The sequence below is a fragment of the Acartia tonsa genome, chromosome 8, assembly GCF_053477335.1.
Source record: "Acartia tonsa isolate MP-2025a chromosome 8, ASM5347733v1, whole genome shotgun sequence".
Lineage (NCBI taxonomy): Eukaryota > Metazoa > Arthropoda > Copepoda > Calanoida > Acartiidae > Acartia > Acartia tonsa.
This window is the reverse complement of record NC_137267.1, coordinates 11,138,860-11,162,807: the sequence shown is the minus strand read 5'-3', so window position 1 is coordinate 11,162,807 and position 23,948 is coordinate 11,138,860. Positions and strand designations below refer to the sequence as shown.

General features: G+C 34.5%; 2 protein-coding genes across 35 annotated transcripts in view; one reads left to right on the top strand and one right to left on the bottom strand.

The window, feature by feature from the left end:
* Positions 1-349: 349 nt before the first annotated feature.
* LOC145325993 (visual pigment-like receptor peropsin) lies at positions 350-6,433 on the top strand. Its single transcript, XM_080169053.1, has 4 exons — positions 350-406; positions 1,320-1,403; positions 2,178-2,270; positions 6,227-6,433. The coding sequence occupies exons 1-4, from the start codon at positions 404-406 to the stop codon at positions 6,296-6,298; spliced, it is 252 nt and encodes an 83-aa protein (XP_080025179.1). The 5' UTR covers positions 350-403; the 3' UTR covers positions 6,299-6,433.
* A 4,192-nt stretch (positions 6,434-10,625) lies between these two features.
* Positions 10,626-23,948, bottom strand: part of Not3 (CCR4-associated factor Not3) — a 158,738-nt gene continuing 145,415 nt past the window's right edge. For 2 of the 34 annotated variants that reach the window (XR_013881724.1, XR_013881701.1), the window contains exons 8-22: positions 22,615-22,746; positions 21,805-21,923; positions 21,248-21,365; positions 19,660-19,718; positions 19,093-19,253; positions 18,157-18,324; positions 17,120-17,169; positions 15,939-16,080; positions 15,606-15,729; positions 15,070-15,175; positions 14,561-14,674; positions 14,094-14,189; positions 12,086-13,668; positions 11,532-11,594; positions 10,626-11,363 (exon numbers count right to left, since the gene is read on the bottom strand). Coding sequence is in view for 2 of the 34 variants with exons in the window: in XM_080169046.1 (XP_080025172.1) it covers positions 13,570-13,668; positions 14,094-14,189; positions 14,561-14,674; positions 15,070-15,175; positions 15,606-15,729; positions 15,939-16,080; positions 17,120-17,169; positions 18,157-18,324; positions 19,093-19,253; positions 19,660-19,718; positions 21,248-21,365; positions 21,805-21,923; positions 22,615-22,746 (1,488 nt within the window). In the remaining 32 variants the exon portion in view is untranslated. Of the gene's footprint in view, positions 13,669-14,093; positions 14,190-14,560; positions 14,675-15,069; positions 15,176-15,605; positions 15,730-15,938; positions 16,081-17,119; positions 17,170-18,156; positions 18,325-19,092; positions 19,254-19,659; positions 19,719-21,247; positions 21,366-21,804; positions 21,924-22,614; positions 22,747-23,948 lie in introns of all 34 variants that reach the window. The other 32 variants (XR_013881723.1, XR_013881698.1, XM_080169046.1 and 29 more) reach the window with 30 other exon arrangements.

The following is a 23,948-nucleotide window of genomic DNA, read 5'->3' as shown; positions in this document are numbered from 1 at the left end:
AAATACACAAAATAATAAAATGTAATAATACACAAGTTTACAAAAAAAATCTTTAGATATTTTTAAATAAAAATAAATATTTTGTTTTGAAAGTTATATATTTGTATTATTGTATACTTAGTATACTTGTAAACAAACAAAATTTAAAAAATGTTAAGTACACTTCAAACTATATTTAAAAATTGTTTAAACACACAATACTTATAATTTAAAGCTAAATTTACAGACAAAAGTGAAACATCGGTAATGAATTTTACTACTTTTTCTATCCGCCGAGAACTGTTTATTATAAGATAGGTAAATATTAACCCTCAAGCCTTTTAAATCTTACACACAGCTACTTTTATAGTCGTACATCATAAAGAATCAAATAATCTTTTAGAGAGAGAAGAAAGTGGTAAAAATGGTAAGCAAAGTATTAATTTAGTTTCAGTGGCGAAAAACTTTTGCCGCTAAAATGAACCAATGAAGTGTCATGTTGTCACAAGGCAGCCAATGATAGGCAAGTGTTTTGACAAGAAGAAATCTAATTGGTTCAATTTGGCGGCAATTTTGAGATAGTAGCGAAGTTATTCTTTAATTAGGGTGTGTGGTACGCAAAGACGTCTGATGATAAATAGATTTAAAAGTTTTATTATTACTTATAAGGAGCCAAAATTGATGCATATTCTAGGCTGGGTATGGTAGAGATTAGGAGTTTCCCGTAGGGTTAGGACGTCTGCTAGAGTCTTTTTGTAGTGCTACTTTTAGACAAAAATAATCTTATTAATCTTTCAAAAAACAAGGATGACAAAATCCATGAAAGCGAAGCTCTGAATCGATAGGACAAACAAACATTAACACTTTTATTTTGTCAGAACTGTATAATCAGAATATATGTATAAAAGTCGAACGAAACAAAATTGTAAGTAAATATGTTGAAAAACTGCTTAATTACAGGATATTCTTTAAGAATATACATACATTTTTAGGACTTGATTATAGTTATGCTTCGCTTAAACAATGTACTTTGTTGTCCTAGGAATCAGTATTCCAAAAAACAGACCAATCGAATAATTTTATCACATAAAAATTTGATGTTAAAAAAGTTAAAAAGCAACATATTTAAAATGGACGTACGGACTTTCTGGTAAAGATTATAGAGTTGCTTCGCTTTCTAACTCGTGCCTAACTTCTATAGGAAACACCACCATGCAAAGTTTGAAATCAATATGACAATTATTACATGCCTAAATTAACGAAAAGAGCTATCCGTTACGTACGACCCTAATTATAGAAAAGCTTCGCTTTTAAAAATATCTGCAATTATTTTCTTTTAGATGTTGATTATGGTGGCTGTGTTTGTATTTTGTTGGTCTCCGTACGCCATTCAATGTACTGCCAGTATATTTGGTTATGCAGAGGTAAAATAATTTCTCGTATTTATTCGAATCCGGTGGATAGGAACCGGTTCTCATCCATAAAAAAAACTATGTCTAGCATCGTATTATAAACCGCTTTCTACGAATATAGAAATTTACAATCATAAGATTAAAACCAGTTTTTTCTAGCCCGTGCCTTCAGCACCTGAGTCACCTCGGGTCTAAAAAAAACTGGTTTTAATCTAATAATTGTACATTCTATATCCGCGGAAAGTGGTTTATAACACGATGAAAGAAATAACTATTAATTGGAGGAAGATACAATTTAGGGTACCTTGTCAAAATAATGTATATAATATCATAATAATGTCGTTAGTTATCTCTATAATATATGGTCACTTTAATTAAAAAGTCGACATAAATAATAATAATTGAAGTAATATGAAAAATAGCATTTCGATATCCTACTAGCCATTGTAACTTGTTATTATAGCTGACGTAAACAGTTACAATTACATATCAACAAAATTCTGCCAGTCTTGACAGGGGTATATTTGTTATCAATGGATAGGAGTCTAATAGGATGGGGGGGGGGTCCAATTATCCGAGAAAGTAGCTAAAAACCTTTATATAATAGACTATGGTTTTCGCTAATAAAGGTGGGAAATCCTTCAAAATTAATACTTTAAACATTGGGATAATTGTTATAAATACATTAACCAATCGGTCAAGCGCTTCAGACATAGTTGTATTTGTGTTACAGACTGAAAAGGGAACCAATTCTTCTTCATATCTTATCATATATATTCTATTTAGGCTATTCCCGTGATGTACACTGTGTTTCCCCTCCAGTTTTGCAAGAGCTCCATCTTATTCAATCCTATCATTTTTATTGTTCATCATAAACCTGTAAGTTTGATTCAGAATCTTATCTACGACCGATAAATTGATGATTCACAAAATTACCCCTCCTGTAGATTTCAATTGGTGGTTGAAACGTTTGGACATTTAACTTAATAAACCAACCAAACCAAATTCAATAAAGTCCCCAAAGTTGTTAAGCCAACGAATTCAGTTCAGGCGCGTCTCTCTTTTGTACTGTGGAGTCCAGAGAATACGGCCACCCTGCTCCTCCATGAATTCCTTTTTTGGCAAGTGCTTCAGCTTCTCCCCATATTAATTCCACCTTAAAGAGGTCCTTTTCAGTGCTCCGCCTCCAGGTCATTTTTGGTTGTCCCCGTTTACGTTTACCAGTGGTAGGGTTCCATTTTGAGCACTTTTTTGGAAACCTATTTTGTTCCATTCTAAGCACATGTCCTAGCCACCTTATTCTTTTAAATTTCACTTCTGCTTCAATACTATTGCACTTTGTCTTAGCATACAGCTCAATGTTTGATATTTTGTTTGGCCAGAATATTTTGCAAATTCTTCTTAGGCAGCTATTGTGAAATGCATTAAGTTGATTTGTTTCAGTTTTCACAGTTCTCCAGCATTCAGCTCCATAAAGAAGAACTGATTTCACATTACTGTTGTAAAGTCTGATTTTTGTTTTCAGAGCAAGTTTCTTTGAATTCCAAACGTTGTGTAGACTGTTGAAAGCAACCCTAGCCTTATCAATCCTGGTTTTAATATCAGCTTTTGAGCCATTTTCACTGCTGATAACACTCCCCAAATAGGTGAATTTGTTGCTTTGTTTCAATTGTTCACCATTTATTGTTATAGTTTGATCAGGGTTTGTAGGTATATTCATAATTTCAGTCTTCTTGACATTAACAAAGAGCCCGACTTGTCCTGCGTATTTGACTAGTCTATCTGTCTTAGCTTGTAGATGTTTAATTGTTTCTGAAATCAGTGCCAGGTCATCAGCAAAGTCCAGATCTTCTAGGTGTCCTAGTATGCCCAGCTGGAGACCACGTTTTTTGTCCTCTGTGGTTTTCTTCATCACCCAGTCAATGACCAATATAAATAGAATAGGTGATAAAATGCATCCCTGTCTAACTCCAGTGCTTATTTTAAAGAAATCAGATGTCTTATTGTTTCCAACTGAAACACAGGCTTGGAAGTTGTCATAAAATTTAGTTATCATAATTATCATCTTTTCAGGTATACCATAACTTCTTAGTATTTTCCAGAGTGTTTGTCTGTGTATGGAGTCAAAGGCCTTAGAGAAATCAACAAAATTTACATGGAGTGGCTTGTTAAATTCAACACATTGTTCAATAACTGTCCTAAGGGTGAAAATTTGGTCAACACAGCCTCTTCCAGCACGGAATCCAGCTTGTTCTTCTCTTAGTTTATTGTCAATTTTCTCATCAATTCTGTTTAAAATGACTTTTCATAGGACCTTGCTTGGGATAGAAAGCAGCATAATTCCTCTCCAATTATCACAATTGTTCAAATCTCCCTTCTTAGGTAGTTTTATGATTATACCTTTAGACCAGTCAGTTGGTATCTTTTCTTGTCTCCAAATTTTATCAAAGAGATCAGTCAGAGTCCTAGCAGAAAGATCTATGTCTGCCTTAAGCATTTCGGCAGTTATCAAGTCAGGTCCAGGTGCTTTGTCATTCTTTAGACTATGTATAGCAGCTTTAACTTCTTGAATAGTTGGTGGTCTTGTGTCTATGTCTATTTCATGTCCTGGTTCTGGTTCTGCAGTAATTTCAGGTTCAGGTCTGTTCAACACTTCTTCAAAATGCGATTTCCACCTTTCAGCAACTTCTTTTTCTGTAGTGAGTAATTTACCATCTTTAGCCTTGATAGTTTCACCACTCTTTTTGTTACATTTGCCACTTAATTGCTTGGTTATGTTGTATACTGTTTTCATGTTACCGAAGTCAGCTGCTGTCTGGGCCTTTTCAGCCATATTGTCAATGTAATCTCTCTTGTCTTTCCTTGTGCGCTTTTTGACTTCTTTGTCTTTAGCAGTATATTCAGCTCTTAAATTGCCCATGTCAGCCAAATGTTGAGCATTATGAATTTTGTTTTTAAGCTTCTTTCTCTCTTCTATTTTGTTCCATGTTTCTTCAGAGATCCAGTCCTTTTTCTCTGGTTTCTTGTGTCCTAGGATTTCCTTAGCAGTAGATTGAAAGTTTCCTTTAATTGAAGTCCATGTGATCTCAGTCTCGTCATTTAGGTCCTCTAAGACTTGAAATCTATTTCTGAGTTTTAAGACAAATTCATTCTTTATCACTGGGTCCTTTAATCTTGAAGAATCATATTGTCTACCAATCTCACTCTTTTTATCATGGCCAGTACGCTTCAGCTTTAATTTAATCTTACTGACAACTAGTTCATGGTCACTGAATATGTCGGCTCCTCTATAGCTCCTACAGTCTTGCATTGACTTGTCCCATTTTCTATTGATCATAATATGGTCAATCATGTTTCTTGTTTGTCCATCAGGTGTTGTCCAGGTATATTTGTGAATGTTTTTGTGTTGGAATAATGTACCTCCTACGACCATATCATTATTTAAACAGAATTCAAGTAAAAGTTCTCCATTTTCATTTCTTGTACCTATGCCAAAGTGTCCCATTGCATTTTCCACTCCAGTCCTGTCAGTTCCTACTTTAGCATTCATATCTCCAAGAACTAGACACATGTCATGTTTGGGTACTGAGTTTCTGATTGATTGCAGTTGATCATAAAACTCTTGTTTTACTTCTTCACTTTTGTCATTTGTTGGGGCATAGCATTGGATAAGGGTCAACTTGCAGTGCCTTGATTGGAATCTAGCCTTAATTATTCTGTCTGATATAGGTTTCCAGTCTATTAGTGAATTGACATGTCGTTTTTGAATAATTATAGCAACCCCATACATATGTTGACTTTCATGACCAGAATAAAGTATTAGGTGGCCATCTTTGGTTGTGGTTTGTCCTTGTCCTGTCCATCTACATTCTGCAATTCCAAGTATTCCGATATTGTAACTTGTCATTTCTTTAACTACTTGGGCTGTTTTAGTTGACTCATACATTGTTCTAACATTCCAGGTTCCTATCTTACAGCTTTGCTTAGAACTTATTGGTCCTGTCATCAAGTTGATAGCTTCCTTTCGGATTTCACCATCATCTTTCATATTCTCAGTAAACTGAGCATCAGTTCCAACAGTTCTTGTTTCATGCACACCTCTGGCTGTGTTAAAGCCATAAGTGTTTGAGGTTTTGTGGGTGGTTTCTGTAACAGTGGGGATTTTTACAGATAGGATAGTTAGTCCTACGCAAACCTTTTATATCCCTGGAAGGAAGGGTGACTGGTAAGGGGAGGGACGTCAATATCCCCCAGTACTTCAAGAAGTACCTCCTGCCCTTCAACGAATAAAAGAACGTTATTATAAAATTGGGGACTAGTGAAATAAACAGCCCACTGTCTCCTCCCTCCCCAAGTTACATGTCTAAGGAAGGTTTATATCTATTTGGGGGAGAGTACCTCAAACCTGCAAAGTGATATCGCCCCTTGATTAAAAAATGTTTAAAAACCTAAAATTCAAAGTAGTGGACTTCCCCCCTCCCTTTTCACAAGACACCCTTGAGATCTCTAGGTGCAGATGCTAGTATTTAATAAAATAGCTAAATCTTATTTACAGACTAGAGGTGAATACTTAAAAAAACTTTTGCCCCACTAAAATCAGTGAGGCAAACTAAAAATTTAGAGAGGATAATTTTACCCCTTTAAAATTTTAGTGGGGCAAACGTTTTTTTAAGATGTCACCTCTGTTCTGAACAATTGGCTTCGCATCTAGTCTTTAGGGGCTTCAATCTAAGAGGATAAAATCACATGAAAAGACATAATTGAAGACGCAAATTTCTACTTACAATCTTGGTTCAAAATTGATTGAACTGTTCTATCATAAACTCTATTTATAGTTTCAAGATGAGCTGCTACAGAAGTTTGGAACTCGCCGACAGCCGATAATGACAACAATTATACATGTTTAAACTCACAAACTTAGTTATAGAGAATCTGTGCTACTCAAAATACGTCCATAATTTGGCAATTTGATGATGGAAAGTATACAAATATTAAATATATTAAAAAAATGTTAATTCAACTTTTACAACATTATTTTATTGGTTAATTGCATCTCAGATTACTCCACGAACGAGAGCAAATGATTCTATGCACTTTCTAGCAATGATTCTAAATGTTTTTTAGTGAATATACTAGGGTTATGATTAATATCGTTATATCAATTCAAAAAATAAGTTTTACTATGGTTTTATATGAAAAAAGCAATAAAATGTTAGGAATTTTTTTTACTATATATTATCGAATGTTTTGTTAAGTTCAAACTGCTGTGACACAAAAGTAAACTTTTTTAATGAAAAGTGTTAAATTAGATAAAGGGATGGTAACATGTAAAATTTTTAACAGTTTTATTAGCGCACTTTCGTAATTTACAGCATTTAATTATGTTTTGGCGTGTTCTTTTATTTGAACCGTTAAACTCAACAAAACATTTGATGATATTTCATAAAACAATTATGGTGAAACTTATTTTTTAAAATTGATTTAACGATTTTATTCATAACCCTTGTATATTCACCTAAACAACATTAAGAATCAATTCTTGAAGGTGCTTAAAATCACTTGCTCTCGTTCGTGGATAGCCCCCTTCGCTAAAGACTTGGAGGGAAAGCACGAAAAAGACTAAATAACAAATGATTAAAGGAGGTGTTCAATGTTGAAAGCGAGAGAAAGGGGAATGTGTAGTTTGAACTGTAGCTATAGTTATAATATTCGTCCTACCATCCAACTTAATCGTCCTTGATAAAATTGTCATTTGTAAAATTCAGTAAAAATAATCATCTGAAATATCACAGCATTTAAACATATCACGAAACTTATCAATGACTAAATTAGTGTTCATATTTTTTTATATTTTTAAATTATACATGTATTTTTACCTAGTAGCAAAGATACTAATTTACTCTCATAGTCCGTCCGATAGTCTGCACCCAAAGAATGTTGAATTTCTACATTAATTGGCTGATTTTAAAATTCCCTGAAATATAACTTTAGTTCTAAAATTATATTAGTTTTGTTTTTGCTCTGCTACTTTTGAACATCAATGTACCTATTTATGTAATTTTATTGGAATTATACATTTGTCAAGTAAAATCTATATTGTTACAAAAAAAAGTAATTATTTATCTTATCTGTGAAATTGTTTATTGTGTTAATTGAAATAATAAATTGTTTATTTTTATTCTTTTTTTCCAAAAGGGCATATGGCTTTTACTTCTACCGCCAACAGAAACAAATTTCTCGTCATTTTTACACAGGTTAAGTAGTTTTATAGAGGCCTCAGTTGTAATGAAAACAAATTAAAGTGAAGGTTTTCTACATTATGGGTGTCTCAGTTTGACAGTCTGTCTGCAAATTGTTACAGTAAATTTGTGCAATTTTGGGGTAGTAACTTCTCCCTCTCCCTTTGTTGTGGGGGTGGCAACTCCCTTTGTGGTGTATGTAACATCCAAAAACTAGCTTTGTAAAATAGGGCTCTGAACCATGGCGCTAAGCAAAAAACAATTATGACTAATACATATAACTTTTTTACTCACGTAAATTAACATCAACAAAGGCCCTTTTATATTTTTTGGGTACTACACTTCCTTCTTTAGGGCGAAGCCACCAGTTCTAAAAAGTAATTCATGCTTCTTGGAAGCTTTCTTTCAATTAAACCACAAGTAATTTTTTTTAGAAAATCTTGGATACCTTTACATATTAAGGATAAAAGAATTGCGATATTTCCAAGAATAGCATAGAACCTGTGGTTTTTGAGATCTTATTGTACTAAAATATTTTTGAAAATTCTATGAAGAAAGCCTAAAAACAAAACAAAATTGGATGATCTTCGGGAAGAGTTAAAGTTTTAATCTTAATGATAATATAGATATAGAGAGTCTCGGCTAATTGGATTTCTTATTTTGACCTATTTTAAAATTTTAACAAGTGTATGAACAACTCAGCCACGTGACATTATCATTAAGTTTATTTCTTTATTTCATCTATTATAATCATAAACAGCCGAATTTCTTTTATTAATAAAGCTTTGCTTGAGTAAATCTATTATCTAAAAAATTTATCGCTCGCATAAAATTATGTATCAAAATATACACAAACTAGTTGCTACTCCCCTAAGAGTAAGGTCGGTGTAGATAAGAAAATAGCCTAAAACTATCCTAAGACATTTATAAAGTTTCCTTTAAAAGCACAGCATATTAAAATTCTTAGATATCTAAAGCTTTTGACAAAAAAACTTACTATTTTATAAAATAGGTATCTTCCTTTTTGGTCAGATTATTTAGTGCGATTGACCATCTAAAGCAATAAGTCTTTTAGAAGATATTTTAATTTGTGTTCAGCATAAGCAATAATTTTGAAAACATTCATTCAAAAATAAAGAAAGTACCTTTCAAATATTCCAAGAAAGTTGCATAACAAGATGGTAAAACAAGGAATAAATAAATATGATCAATGAATATTAGCTGTAGTGGTTTCGCATGAGTATAATTAACATTTTTGACAATTTGTCAGCGTAGATTGAGAACCAATTGAGAACAAGCCGTTTTCACTCCACATGGAATGCAGACTCCAGAGGCCACTGACAATTGGTCAGTGTTTCTGTAACAATGTGGCTTTTTATGGATAAAGGGGGTTGTCAGCCCTAAGCCATATGATTGCGGTGTAAAGCGTCCATTTGCCCCTCAGACAACAAACGCTTTGTTTACACGACCTTTGTCACGACAGTGCATGGTAGAGTTGCTCCGGTTTTGGGGCCAAGGCATTCCCCTTACTCTAACTATTTAGGTATGTCGCGTACCTGACATAGCAGCAGTAATAATTATTTTAATTTCTTTAGTTATGACGCGGTGTCGGGCCATGATTCGAACCTATCACCTTCCCGATGACTAGCGGATACCCTACGTGTTGAGCCATGGTCGCGCGTGCTGTCAGCGTAGATTAACCAGGAATAAGGTATAACCAACAAGGGAATTAAATCTAAAATAATATTTGGGGGGGGGGGGGGCAAATGGAGAGGTCGTCAATTTTATGATGTGTTGCCCCCCAACGACAGCTGAAAAAAACTTTCGTTTCGTGATTTTTTTCTGAATTAATTTCGTTATTAGTATGAGCTGAGATTAACACTGAAAGGGATAGTTCTACGAAGTGTATTTAAAGAGTTAAGGTACTTAGAGTAGTGAACTTTTATATGTCTTAGTAGAATATATTAGGCATTGGATAGATATGATTATATGTTAAAGAATTTTTAACATTGACCAGACCAAACTTTTTTTATTTAACAATATCTAAAAAAGTTAAAGTGATTTGCCACATAAATTACATGAGAATGTTCTATTTTTTTCCAAATATGTATTGCCAAAACACCAATATGAGAGAACCTTTTTCCACATATTTCACAAGAGTCATAAAAAAATTGAACAGGGGTTCCCCTTGGGACAAGTTACTTAAAAAACATAAAAAATAACGTCCGGTTCATTATAGGACAGGTTTTCTATAGATTCTTTTTAAAAAAATAAAGAAAACCGTCCGGATTACTTACAATATACACATTATCTCACGCGGAAATACCAACTAACCATACTACATAAATATATATATATATATAAAAAGACCATTCTCATGTAATTTATGTTGCAAATCACTAACTTTTTTAGATATTGTCAAATAAAACAAGTTCGGTCAGGTCAATATTAAAATTCTTTATCACAATCATATCTATCCAATGCCTAATATATTCTACTAAGACATATAAAAAGATCACTACTCTAAGTACTATACTAAATATTTTGTTGGTCATTCTTTGTTGTTATGTATATTTTGTTGTATAAAAAGTTTGGAGTTCTATTAACTAGTAAATGCTATCTAAAGTTGTATTTATGACAATAAAGTTTTTGCCATATATAACATGCAACGAAGTTGAAAATAAAAATGAAAAGCTCATTTTTTAAGGAAAATCCCTGGTCAAATCTTTTAATTTTAATCAATAACTTTATATTATGCACTAATACCTTATTTAAAATAGAAAAAACTTACAGTTCACTATTTTTTTTTAAATGCACTTCGTGAAACTATCCCTTTTTTCAATATTATTATCATTAGTTCATAATAGCAATATTATTATGTTCAATCGACTTCTTGCCTTTTATATTTTTGTAATACTCATAAAATTATAGAGAAGCTTTGCAACCTAGTACCAACTAATGATATTACTAAAATTTCTAAATAAATAAGACATGGTTTCATAATCATACACGGATTTATTCCCATATAAAAAATTCTATATTTCTTTTCGCGAGATAAGACGGCCGGACGCCAAAACAGGCCAGATACAAAAATCTGACCGCTTCGCGCCCAACCAAAAAAAACAACAGAATTCATGTAGATAGAAGTATTATTGTGTGGTAATAAGTGGTTAGGGCCGGTCCATACTTGCGCCGCCAACATGAAAAAAAAGTAACCGGATGGCTGGCGCCAAAATTATGGAACGGCCCTGGTTTAAAAATGCTCTGGCACGCGTATGCCAGTATTTTGTACTAACAATCAGGACCAGTTTATTATTAGTTACATGACAATAAGGTGCTTAGTTCTTATGACGTCACACTTCATTTCACAAAAGCCACAATGGCAGTAAAAACAGATAAAAAACACGATGGAAAAAAGGAAAATTAAAAAGAGAGGGATATAAGATTAAAAATCAAGGATTATTTGCCGTACGGATAAAATGCATTTATAGTGGCATATTTTAACCCCTAGGTACAATCTAAAAAACAAAAACAAAATGGCTTTTCAAGACATAAGCTTAAAACAGCTGTTGAGTCACGTGATCAGGTGACGTCATGAGTAGTAAGCACCACGAGAACAAGGATAAGTCTAACCACAGCCAGTCTGATACAACAATATCAAATTTCAAGAGTTTTTAAAAAAATTATATAACAATTTTTTTTGGTATTTTTCGTGTATCTCTACTTTGCAAGACTTGTAAGTAAATCACAAAAATGGGCAAGTTCTCTAACTAAATGCTTAAAATCATTGGAGTAAAGATATTTTTCTGTTTAAATTTTAGCACCCATATTGAATAAATAGATATCTTAAATTATTTATTTCTTCCTCTATCCAATTTCTTAAGCATTTACCGAAACCAACCTCATTTGGTTGAAACAAGGCAAAATAAATGAGAGATAATTGAAAATAATGAAAAACCTAATACTGAAAGGTTATATAAGAAAATGAAAGCAAAACAAGAACAAAAAAAATTCCATTGAGAGTTTGGAGAGTACAACTGAGCGTGTTTAAGATAAGTGTGTTGGGAAAAAAAATCTTAAAGTTTAGATAACTTTTTTCTACAAATAAAATGAAATATCACTGAAAGATTGTGAAAGCTGAATGTCGAAAGTAATTCAAAGGGTTAGGGGAATAAATGGGGAAAAAATAGGGAATCCATGACTAGTGTAATAAATATAGAATGCCATAATTAAAATTTTTAAATACATCAATGGTAAAAATCACACTTATTTGAATTATTCTAGGACATTATAGCTTAAATCTTATTGGCATATGTAGAAGAAAGTTATCCTAACTTTGAAATTCTAAACAAGATAAAAATGTGAGTTTTGCAAGATATCTACATAAAAAAATAAAAAGCTCAGTAGATAAAAACAATAAAATAATATGGCCTTAAAAATGTGATCAACACAAACCTTTCTTTGCATCGTTTTAATCAAATGATAAACAATAATAATTAAATTACATAGTTTTCATCACAATGTTTTCCTTCAGGAGACTGGAAGAGAGAGAATGAGACAGAAAAAATGATCATTTTTTTTTACATATTTAGTTGATGGTATTAACACACATATTATCATTACACAACCCAGAGTTATTATCTTGCTTCTTTGCTACAGGGGGAGGGGGAAGGTAGTTTCAGGCCACAAAAATCAGGGAGTCACAGGTCACAGTTTCATGGCCAGGAGGTTCACCTAAACTTGGATAGCAGGATCAGAAACACATTTATTTCTCACACATTTTAGCTGCAGCAGAAAATCACAATAACTTTGAAAAATGGAGGCTTTTTAAATAACTATGGAGCATTTTATTAACTTAGTTATGGAGGGACCACATTTCTTGAAAAAAATTTAGATTTTAATGCACAAAAACTCTATAAAGCTTAAGGGTTTGAACTGATACGATTTCACTTGTTCTTGAATCTGGTTGATGATGTTTCAGATGACATGAGGATGATATAAGTCAGAGCACTTTGTAAACTGGTCAAGATGTTAACTTTGGGGGGAGGACAAAGGAGATACTTCCTTCGAGATTATCACGCTTTTGCGCCATTGGAGATTAGCATGCAATGGTTGACAAGCTTGGTTATGAGCCAACTGGTACCACACATGAAAATCCTCCAGAAATGGCTGCAAAATATTTGAATACAGCATATTTTATACAGGAACACTCACTAAATCGTGGGGTCCGAAGAAACACGTTTATCATTTTCAATTTTTTTTGTTAAATGTGTGGCGTCACTACAAACGACAACATTATTACGTGTTTAACAATTTTTAAATCCTTTTCATTTATGTATTTTTATTATTATGTATTATCACGGAAAGTAGAATAGATATATAAATAATGTTTGAGGCTTGCTAAACATGCACTGTAAAGATGGTTAGTTATGCACTTCACATACCCTGGGATACAATAATTATTATTGCAGCAAGGTATTGTTCATAAATCACTGATTTTATATTTCATCACCAAGCCTCATTTCGTATAGATATATCACTCTATGATAAAAGTTTAATTATGTGCATGAAATTGTGTGTGTACGTTTTCGTCTAAAATAATCAAATGCTTTAGGTGCGTGCGCACGCGCAGCGCCGCAAAACAGGTTTTTGGCGCCATTTTTAGGTGGGCGCTTGCCGCGCAGCTAACACGTCGTACACACACGCAACACTCGATGTGTGGCGTGGGTTTACACACACGCACACACACTCAGGTTTGGCTCTGTGACATGACAAGGTATTGGTTTACAACACCAAGTAAAAATAAACTGGTTTCATTTGCCGAGTTTTTTTGTTTGTTTGAAAAACCTTAGAAGGTTATGGTCCGGATAAAGTACTGTAAGAGAATGAATACACACTGTTCCATCTCCTAGCTAGTAATTATCTGGTCAAGATGGTGATTAGTTCAAGTCCCGGTCTTCAAGGTATCTGTATTCAAAGGTGAATCCCTCCTTCTTTCTTTGTCCCCATTTCTCGTAATCAAAGTAGATATAGGTGCCCTGAAAATAAAAAAAAATGTTAAAATTTTCACCAATTCCTGAATAACTTAACAATCTAATTAAACGTACCTAGTCTAAACTAGTTAATATATTGTAACGTAGACTACCATATAATTTAGTGAAGTCGGTGGTTCGACGATAAATTGTTGAACGTTATAGATTGTACACATTAAGATGTCGCTAATTGCATTTATTCCAAGATAATTTTAAGTCTTGGGGTGAATAAGAAAATTTATCTACCAACACCTCAAATAAAAAGCTCCGTAATATTAGCATCGCCGCATAAAAATTGTGGATACCAAAACTTGTAATCTTCTACAGAAGCCAAAAGGGATTTTCTTTAACAAAATTGGGTGTGTACATCAATTTATCGTCCATTGTCTTATCCCTTAGGACCCCTGGAGTGGACAAAGATTGTTACCAACCTGTTCATATTCATCCGTAACAAGTTTAGGCTCTTCATGTCTCTGAAACCACATCATGTATTTCGTGTGAAACCTCCAGCTTTGCTTTTTCAATGCCTGAAAGTAATATTATGTTAACAATTGGGACACTTGTCATGATTAGACATAACAATTTGTAATACTTATTATAACAGTTAAAACATCTGTCATAAAAGCTATATCAACCAAGATCGGTGACCAAATCATCATTAGGACATAAAAAAAATAAACATACTCGTCAGCCACGTGACATAAATAAAGGATTAGAAGAATGGCATGGCCCAGCAGATGTAATACAAAAAGCGATTGGTTGTCAGCAGAATCTGAATTTAAAGGTTGCAAAAATGTACCAATCATAGTCGTGTTTTATTATGAAATATTTAGGCAACTGCTACTATACTTAAAATGTTGGCTTCTTCAAATTAGCTTTGCGACAAAAATTGATGTACCTTAGCTGCTAGATACTGGGCTTTAGTTCCCTCCATGTAATAAAAGACAAAAAATAAAGTTTCTGTGGACAGCTTGGTGAAGAAATCAATTGTGTCATTGCCCTGGGGTGGAACCTAAAATATATAAAAGAATTAAAAGCCTACCTACAAATAAATTGTGCTTCAGCCTATCTGTCTACCTGTCTACCTGTCTTCCTGTTTAACTTTGTGTATGTCCGTGGATAGTGTGTGTCTGTCTGTCTATCTGTCTACCTGTGGATAGCGTGGGGGGTGTGCAGCAAGGATTTCAGAGATGGTAAATCTCAGTTTCTTTGTCTGTTTACATGTCCACCTTTGTGTATGTCTGTCTAACAATGGATAGTGTGTCTGTCTGTCTGTGGATAGTGAGGGGGTGTGTTGCAAGGATTTCAGAGATGGCACATCTCAGTTTCTTTGTCTGTTTACCTGTCTACCTTTGTGTATGTCTGTCTAACTATGGAAAGTGTGCCTGTAGCTGTCTAACTGTCTACCTGTGGATAGTGTGGGGGTGTGTTGCAAGGATTTCTGGGAAGGTACGGTCTCAGTCTCTCGCTGTCTGAAGGATGTGGCAGATGCTGACACGCTGCCTCAAGCATACTACAACAAAATCATCAGAAAACTTAATTAAAGGCGTTCTTTAAAAAGTCAAAACATTATATAACACATTCAAAATAAAACATGTACAATATTTGAGGACTATAAAGCAATAACCAGTCGTTACAACTAAAAAAACTACCAAAATCTGTTCATAAAAAGAAGTGAATTTATGATTGACATATTGCAATTAAGTTTTTGTCATACTGAAATAGTTTGTTCTCTCTGACACGTATATGATAAGTTGGGGGTTCTCAGTCATACTGAAAAATCATGTATAACATCGAATTACAGACAATTTTCAATGAATATTAAAATAAAAATCATAAAATTAATACCTACCAGGGCTAACAAAACTGTTTTTAATCTTACAATTTTTCATTTTAATATCCACGGAAAGCTGTTTATGAAACGATGCGATAAATAACTATACCTGTATTGAAATTGATGATGTTTAGAGAGGGGAACAGGGCCAAGGGGCGCCACCCCTAATAACGGGGGAATATGTGCTTCTGTCTTCAAGTTACCCCTCTCCTGATCAACAATGCCATACCCGCCTAAAATATAAAGGCATATTATTCAAAACCAGTAGATTCTCTTTTTCTGTGCATACAAAGAAAACACAAAACCATTAAAATAACGCAACAAAAGAACACAATGTAACATTTTATATGTCTCTAGTATAAAGCAGTGTGGCCAACACAATAAAAGAGAACCCTCCCCAACGGAAAGCAATCTAAAATCGGATTAAAGAAACAATCCTTACCTATCAGGCCGATGTGAGGCGTTGTGGCATTTACTCCGCCTCCCGCGGAATCCGCCCCTAGGCCTGTATTGCTGTTTCCGCCGTCACCTGTCAGCGCTTGGGTCGCCAAGCTTTTCAGGGTTAACAAGTGCTCTGGCAGCTCCTACACAAAAAAAATAAGTTTTATTGACATAAGAGCAAAATAATAGAGGGAAGGGGTTAAATAATTCTATTTACCATTCCCGATGACCTTTGCTTACTTTCAATTGGGTCTTTGAAAATCAACCAATTAACTTTGAAATATTAACACAGCCAAGTCGCTACAAAAAGCAGAAAGCAATTTCCTAAAAGACAAAAAAGGTCCCTGAAAGGGAAATCAAGGTAGATGTCTGCTTATACATCTATAATATTCTATACAGTGTTCTCATGTAAATGGATAACATACAACTTACTAATACGTGATTATTTGGCAAGGTATGATGAATTATAAACTCAAAATTAAGTTATGTTATTTTTAAAAATGGCTATAAGCCTCCTATAAACAGTTACAAAGTTAAAACATAATCGCCTGGCTGTATGAGGCAAAGGAAACTATCCACGAACGAGAGCAAGTGATTCTAAGCACCTTCCAGCATTGATCCATGGTTTTTTTTAGTGAATATACTAGGTTTATGTTTAATATTTGGTTTATCAACTTAAAAGTTGGGTTTTACCATGGTTTTATATGAAAAAAACTTTGAATTGTAAATCGTTTTTGATGCATTATCATCAAATGCTTTGTTGAGTTCAAAGGACAAAATAAAATAGCACTGCAGAAAAGCATCAAATGCTGTAAATTGCAAAAGTACTTTAATTAAACTGTTTACAAGATTACAAGTTACCAACCCTTTTCTAAATATACACTTTTAATCAACTAATATACTTTTGTGTCAAAGCTTTTTAAAAACAGTTTGAACTCATCAAAACATTTGATGATATTGCAACAAAAAATGCTTTACTTTTCAAAGTTTTTTTCTTCATATAAAACCATGTGAAAACTAACTTTTTAGTCAATCAACCAAATATTAAACATAAACCTAGTATATTCACTAAAAAAATACTATGAATCACTGCTGGAAGGTGCTTAGAATCACTTGCTCTTGTTCTCTTTAGAATAAAAATTAAATATTACGAGTTTTAAGAAAATAACCAAAAAAACTTACTTTATTGGACTGAATAGAATGCTGTGAGGCTGTTCCGTTCATCTCTCCACCTAAAACAGAAAGCAAACATATAGGATTGTTACACAGCAGAGTAGCAACACTTCTAAAAAAAACATAAAAAAAGGTTTTAAGTATATTTAGCATTTCGTTGATACCTTTTCCTTACGTTTGATATCAAAGAAAAAATACCTATACCAATAAATTTTGGACGATTTTTTCCCTTCAATTTCGAGGATTCTTAGTTTCTATCAATTTTGATCGAAAGGTAATTCATTTAAAAGAACTATAGATTTTTTTTCTACTGCAAACGGTTAAAATTACTGTTTTGGGCATAATTTTTTATTCATGGAAAGTCCACCAAGTTAAACTATACTTAAACAACTAAACAATCTTATCTCATACGGCATTTTATCATAATAAACATTGAAAAATGTATGTGAATGAGAAAAAATATTACTCCCAACGTTTTACCTCATATAATAACTTTATGGTTCAATTACTCTAGAAAAAAAGTTTTTATCCTCAAATACACAAAGGTCTATTGAAAATTGATCTTAGACAATTTTAATATATAATAATATACTACGCATTAACATTGAATACTTTAAGAAACCAACACAAAAAAAAACAATACCTGAAAATTGCCTTCAGAAGCTTAAATCAGGCGCAATAGATATTTTCAGGGACTAGGGAATGTGCTTCAAACAAAAATTTCCCCTCAACCCCCTTCCCATATTTCTTTCATTCGTACCAACTTCCCTTCAGCTACACCAAAATATGAGTTTTACACCAACTATACGCTAACAAAATATTTAATTTTCGGCAATTTATAATGGATTTAATTGGCTGAATAGCAGCCCCTAGCTAAAATTGACAACATACAACGTGAAAGCAACTGTCATACAAAGTCACATTGCTCCTATTTACTCTTTAACTTCATTCAGCTAGGCTCTCCCCGTTAAGTGGTCAAACCGACCGACAAACTAACGCACAGACCCAAAAAACAGATGTACTGATAAAACAAAAGAACAACCAACCTGAAGAAGGATGGGGATAGGAACCAGGGGCGGGTAGGTCAGCCCCTCCCACCTGTGGCCTGTTTCCAACGCCCGGGGGCGTCGGCATAGGGGCAGGTCTCTGGTCTACAGGGACAGGCGATACTCCACTATCCACCCCCTCGCTTCCAGTACTTGAAGGCGGGTGTCCTAAAATATTTGTTATAAATATATTACATACTCATTAGTAGAGACAGGCGATACTCCCCCCCCCCCCCCTCGCTTCCAGTACTTGAAGGTGGTAGTCCTAAAATATCTGTTTTACATATATTGAAAATACGGAAAGCCAATACTTTATTAATTGGGTATTTGCATTTCCGTCTGAGTCTCTTACGCTAAATCTTCAGCAAGTGTCCACACAGAGAAAAGTTCCTTCTTTCAAAGTGCATGACGTGAAAAATATTCAAAGCAGTATTTTTTTATATAATATGTATTAATTTGTAAAACTGCAAATGATAAATATGACCTAATTTTGTCTATTTAAAGATTCCCTTTAAACACCTCCCCCTTTTTATATAAAGATGCTAATTCCCCCCCCCCCCCCAACCCCAAGAGGATATAGGCAGTAAAAAAACCCCGCAGGGGGCACAATTTTCTAACACTTCTTTCTCATTTAGTTAGTCTTTAAAAAGGATTCAAAATGCATGGACATATATCTTTTTAACTCTTATTTTATACATCTTAATTGGAACTGATGATCTATTTTTATAGAGAAACATATGTATTCCGCAAATAAATAGTTAAAAAAATTAAATGTGTTTATACATATAATAATAAATCTTTGTTTAGTCAAGTTTAATTGGCAATGACCAGTGCAATAAGTTCAGGGAGGATCAGAACAATGGCATGTAAATAAATTTCTATCGCACTTTTACCAAAATTATTACTTGAAGAAATTCCTACAGAAAAAAAACTCACCATTTTGTTGAGCGGCGGCAGCAGCAGCAAAATTTGGTTGAATCTGTGATTGGCTGACGGCAGCGGAAGTCACGTGATTGGCGAGCCCCGCCACGCCCCCTGTAACAGCCCCGCCCCCCACAATGCCTCCTGAGGACGGGCTCGAGTTGTTCGGAGATTGACTGAAACAAAAACATATTCAATCTATAGATATAAAAAAAAATTTAACACATTATTACGAAAGAAAAAACAATATTTTTAAGCTCTTTATCTTTGGTCTGCAAATCTGTCTTACATAGTCACTAGGTAAACAAAATTATCTACCTAGGATTTTTCTAAATTGGAAGTTTTTGTGCATTGTTTACATTAATTCAGGTTATGGTTAGGTTTGATTGGGTACAACTACAGGTTATGTTGCGACGAAGAGTTAAAGTACTGCAAGTAAAGTCCCCACAAGGTTAGATCCTCCCGACTCCGTAGGAGTTAAGGTAGAGATAAAATAACCTTAATTTTAAACTTAAGGGGGGAGGGGTCCCTTGCTCGCTAAGCACATTTTGTGAAGATTTCCTTAATACCTATTCAACATACCTGAGAGGAAATAGATTCTGAGATGCTGACTTGGTCGGAGTGCTGGATATCTTCCCCACCTTAAATATTCATTCAAATATAACAAGGACAATTAAGTCATTTTAAGGTAAGGGGGGGGGGGGGGGAGTTAATGCAACCATCTCGTAATCAGTGATTAAATGGTACTTAGAATTCGAATTTCGATCTGAAATTTTGCATGAATAATCCATGGTAGGTCTAGTTTCCCTAAATCGAACAAAAAGTTGGAAAAGTAACGGTTAACGGCTGGCGGCTCAGCCGTTTTGCCAATTTTTGCCAATCTTAAGAGCATACTAGTCACGAAACCTATCTCCACATTTTTTCGCTTAAAAACCTTATAAAACGATTCTAGCAGGTAGCTGTTGGTACTAGAAAATTAAAAAATGGTTATTGCTATCATTTAAAATGAATTAAACCAAAAATATGTTTTAAAAAGTTGATTCCTACGTAATTAATGATGAATTTGCCCTGAAAAAAGGCAAAAAACGGCTGAGCCGCCAGCCGTTACTTTTCCAACTTTTTGTTCGATTTAGGAAAAATAGACCTACCAAGGATTGCTCATAAAAAATGTCAGATCTAAATTCGAATTCTAAGTGACATTTAATCATTGATTACGAGATGGTTGCATTAAACCCCCTCCCCCCCCCCCTAAAAAATATGTGTTGAAATTTGGCCTAGATATGCATAGAACTACAGGATATAATTTTTCAGTATGGCTTTTAAATCGATTAATATCCGCTGAATTAGAACCGGTTCTACGTATAATAAAATTAAACTCATAAATTTCAAAACTGGAATTAGTTTTGTATATTTTCATTTTACTATCCGAAGAAAGCTGTCCAAAAAAGGGGGGGGTTTTTAATGCAACCATCTCGTAATCAATGTATAAATGGCACTTAGAATTCGAATTTCGATCTGAAATTTTGCATGAGGAACCCTTGGTAGGTCTATTTCCCCTAAATCGATTAAAAAGTTGAAAAAGTAACGGCTATCGGCTGACGGATCAGACGTTTAGCTGTTTTTGGGGCTTTTTTTGGGCAAAATTATCGATAAAAACACCCAATAAACTTTTTAAAAATTTCTAGTACCAGCTGTTTAACAGCTAGAATCGACTAAAAAAGGCTGGTTGAAGCTATAAAATGCCAAGAGTATCATTTTTAGACCGAATGATGTAAAACTATCATTTAAAAAGTTGATTCCTCCGTAATTAATGATGGATTTGCCCTGAAAACAGCCAAAAACCGGCTTAACGGCTGATCCTCCAGTCGTTACTTTTTCTAACTTTTTATTCGATTTAGGGAAAATAGACCTACCAAGGGTTCCTCATGCAAAATTTCAGACCGAAATTCGAATTCTAAGTGCCATTTATACATTGATTACGAGATGGTTGCATTAAACCCCCCCCCCCTTACTATTCTAATGCTTTTTATAAAAAAAAAATACATTTTTTCGAGATCCTTAGGAAAGGGCCTTTTAAATGACGAGAAAGCATAAAAAATTAAATTAGTAAGGGAAGTTAAGAAAAAATTAAACAATCACTGCTCGAAAGAAGTCTTTGTGTTGCGCTAACCTGTGAGGGTAAGGGTGAGGAGGGTATGGTCACCTTCTTGTTTCCAGTTTTACTTTCATCACTTTGTGAGCTGCGATGACGCCCCCGAATATCCGGCTCTGGACCCGGCCCCGTATCACTGCAATTAAGATATGATATAAATATAAGCTCCTGCGATGACGCTCCGAATATTCGACTCTAGAACCGGCCCAGTATCACTGCAATTAAGAATTAATGTAAATGTGAGCTACGATGACGCCCCGGAATATCCGGCTCTGGACCCGGCCCCGAATCACTAAAATTAAGATAAAATGTAAATAAAATGTGAGTTACAATGACGCACCCGAATATTTGGCTCTAGTTCCGGCCCCGTGTCACTACAATTTGATCAAAAGAAAATATGTTAAATGTGTTAGTGAAGATCTCCAACAATCTAGTGTTAAGTTCTGATGTATAGAGATGATATTAATTTATCCCTTCAGGAAACCTTTACATAAATCCATGGATGATTATATACTATTTTATTTTCAGATATAAGTCTTGGAATGGTTTTGAGCTATTTTTCAAAGAATCCTTACCTGGAATGGTTATGATTTGAGTTGGTGGACTGTCCCAGAACAGGAGAATTTCCAGACACAGAATTTGTAGAACTCGCCGTCTCACTAGCGTCCACTGGCGTGTGCTCAGATGCACCAATCTAGATAGATAGATAGATAGTCAGGAGCGATAGATAGATAGATAGTAGGGCTAGATGTCTCGTGGAGTCCACTGGCGTGTACTCAGACACACCAATCTAGATTAATAGATAGTTAGGAGCGATAGATAGATAGATAGATAGATAGTAGGGATAGTTGTCTCCCTGGAGTCCACTGGCGTGTGCTCAGATGCACCAATCTAGAAAGATAGTTAAGAGCGATAGATAGATAGATAGTAGGGCTAGATGTCTCCCTGGAGTCCACTGGTGTGTGCTCAGATGCACCAATCTAGAAAGATAGTTAAGAGCGATAGATAGATAGATAGATAGTAGGGCTAGATGTCTCCCTGGAGTCCACTGGCGTGTGCTCAGATGCACCAATCTAGATAGATAGATAGTTAGGAGCGATATATAGATAGATAGTAGGGCTAGATGTCTCACTAGCGTCCACTGGCATGTGCTCAGATGCACAAATCTTAAATGATAGTATGGCTAGAAGTCTCATTATAGCGTCCATTGGCGTTTAATAGTCTAATATTTCCAATAAAAACCATATAAAAAATGCTTCATAATTCAGCTTTTCCAACCAAATAAGGAAGAGGGAAAATGTAATCGGCTATTCTGAGTGACGTAAAGACGTACATACCGTAGCTATCAGTGTAGCTGCGCTACTAAAAAAAATATAAAAACTTACATCTAGCAGCATTTCCTCTAGTCCCTGGATGTCATCGTAAATGAATTCATTTTCTATAAAATCAGGTTCTTGACTGTTGTCGATGTAATCGTTCACGTCGTCTTGTATGTTCTTTATCTGTCGATTTTCCACCTAAAATTAGAATATGTCAGCACCAGGTATACTTCATAAAGACGAACATTCCGATAAAAAAAAATCCTTTAGAATTTATTTCCTATTTCTCCTGGCCCCCTGAAGCCTATGCAGTTTCATAATAATAATGAAATACTAAAGTAATGTGTAAGAGAAGATCTAAGTCATGGAACGAAAACGAAGTTGCGGTTTTCGTCGCATTTTCACAGTAGCTTTTGAAGTTATTTTAGGTTGTTAGGTTAGGTTAGGTAAGTGTCATTGATTGCCCCGCAGAGTTAGAGCCCCTGCAGGGGCTAGAAATAGGAGAATGCTACTGTGAAAATGCGACGAATGATCCGAAGATCTAAAAAAACACGGTCACAGTCGGATTGTTACTAGATATACCTAAGGAAGTTTCATATGAAGATTTTTTTTGGAGGGAGTTATTTACGTAAATCTCCACATGAGAAATGACCCTAGAAATATGCCCACTCCCGTTAAAATAAATGTAATACAATCAAAGGGGGAGGTAGGTCAGGGGCGTCCAAGCTTTTTTTTTGGGGGGGGTAAAAAAATTTAGGGGGGGGGGGGGGGGGGTAATTCGTGTTTGGGGGGGGGTAAAATGGCGCACGAAGCGCGCCGAAATTTTTTTTTACCCCCCCCAAAACTTTTACCCCGGGGGTAAAATTTGATTGGGGGGGGTAATTACCCCCCCTAAAGTCTGTTGGGGGGGGTAAATACTCCCCCCAAATCTGTTGGGGGGGTAATTTAATTATGTAAAAAAAGCACCTACCTAATCTATTAAGTTAATAAGTACTATCCTATAACATAAAGTAGTAAGTAAGGTTTATTTGACTATAGCTTCAGATTTCATTACTTTTAATACTGAGTTCTCCTTTTTAGGAAAGCTTCACATAGATCCCATGATGGTTCCACACTATTATAGGTCAATCCTTTGAGTGGTTTTAGGCTATTTTTCTCCTCCCTTTTTACCCTTTAGAAAACACGAGTTCTTAGATGCTAAGGGCGCCACTACTATTCAAATATATAGTAGTATCTCATTCTTTAGAACATAAAAATAGAATAATTAACTCACTAACCAATGAACCAAAATGATTATACTTTAAAGTGAAGCGTCTTATAGGTCCTGGTAAGTTTTATAACTAGTTTTGAGACACCCTGACATCCTCCCAAAAGAAATCGCCTATAGAAATTCTTTTTCA

What these genes read in the sequence shown, in the direction of transcription:
- LOC145325993 (XM_080169053.1), top strand. An exon ending in GTATATTTGGTTATGCAGAG is followed by an intron (nt 1,404 to 2,177) that starts GTAAAATAATTT and finishes TATTCTATTTAG; the next exon opens with GCTATTCCCGTGATGTACAC. An exon ending in TTATTGTTCATCATAAACCT is followed by an intron (nt 2,271 to 6,226) that starts GTAAGTTTGATT and finishes CTCTATTTATAG; the next exon opens with TTTCAAGATGAGCTGCTACA.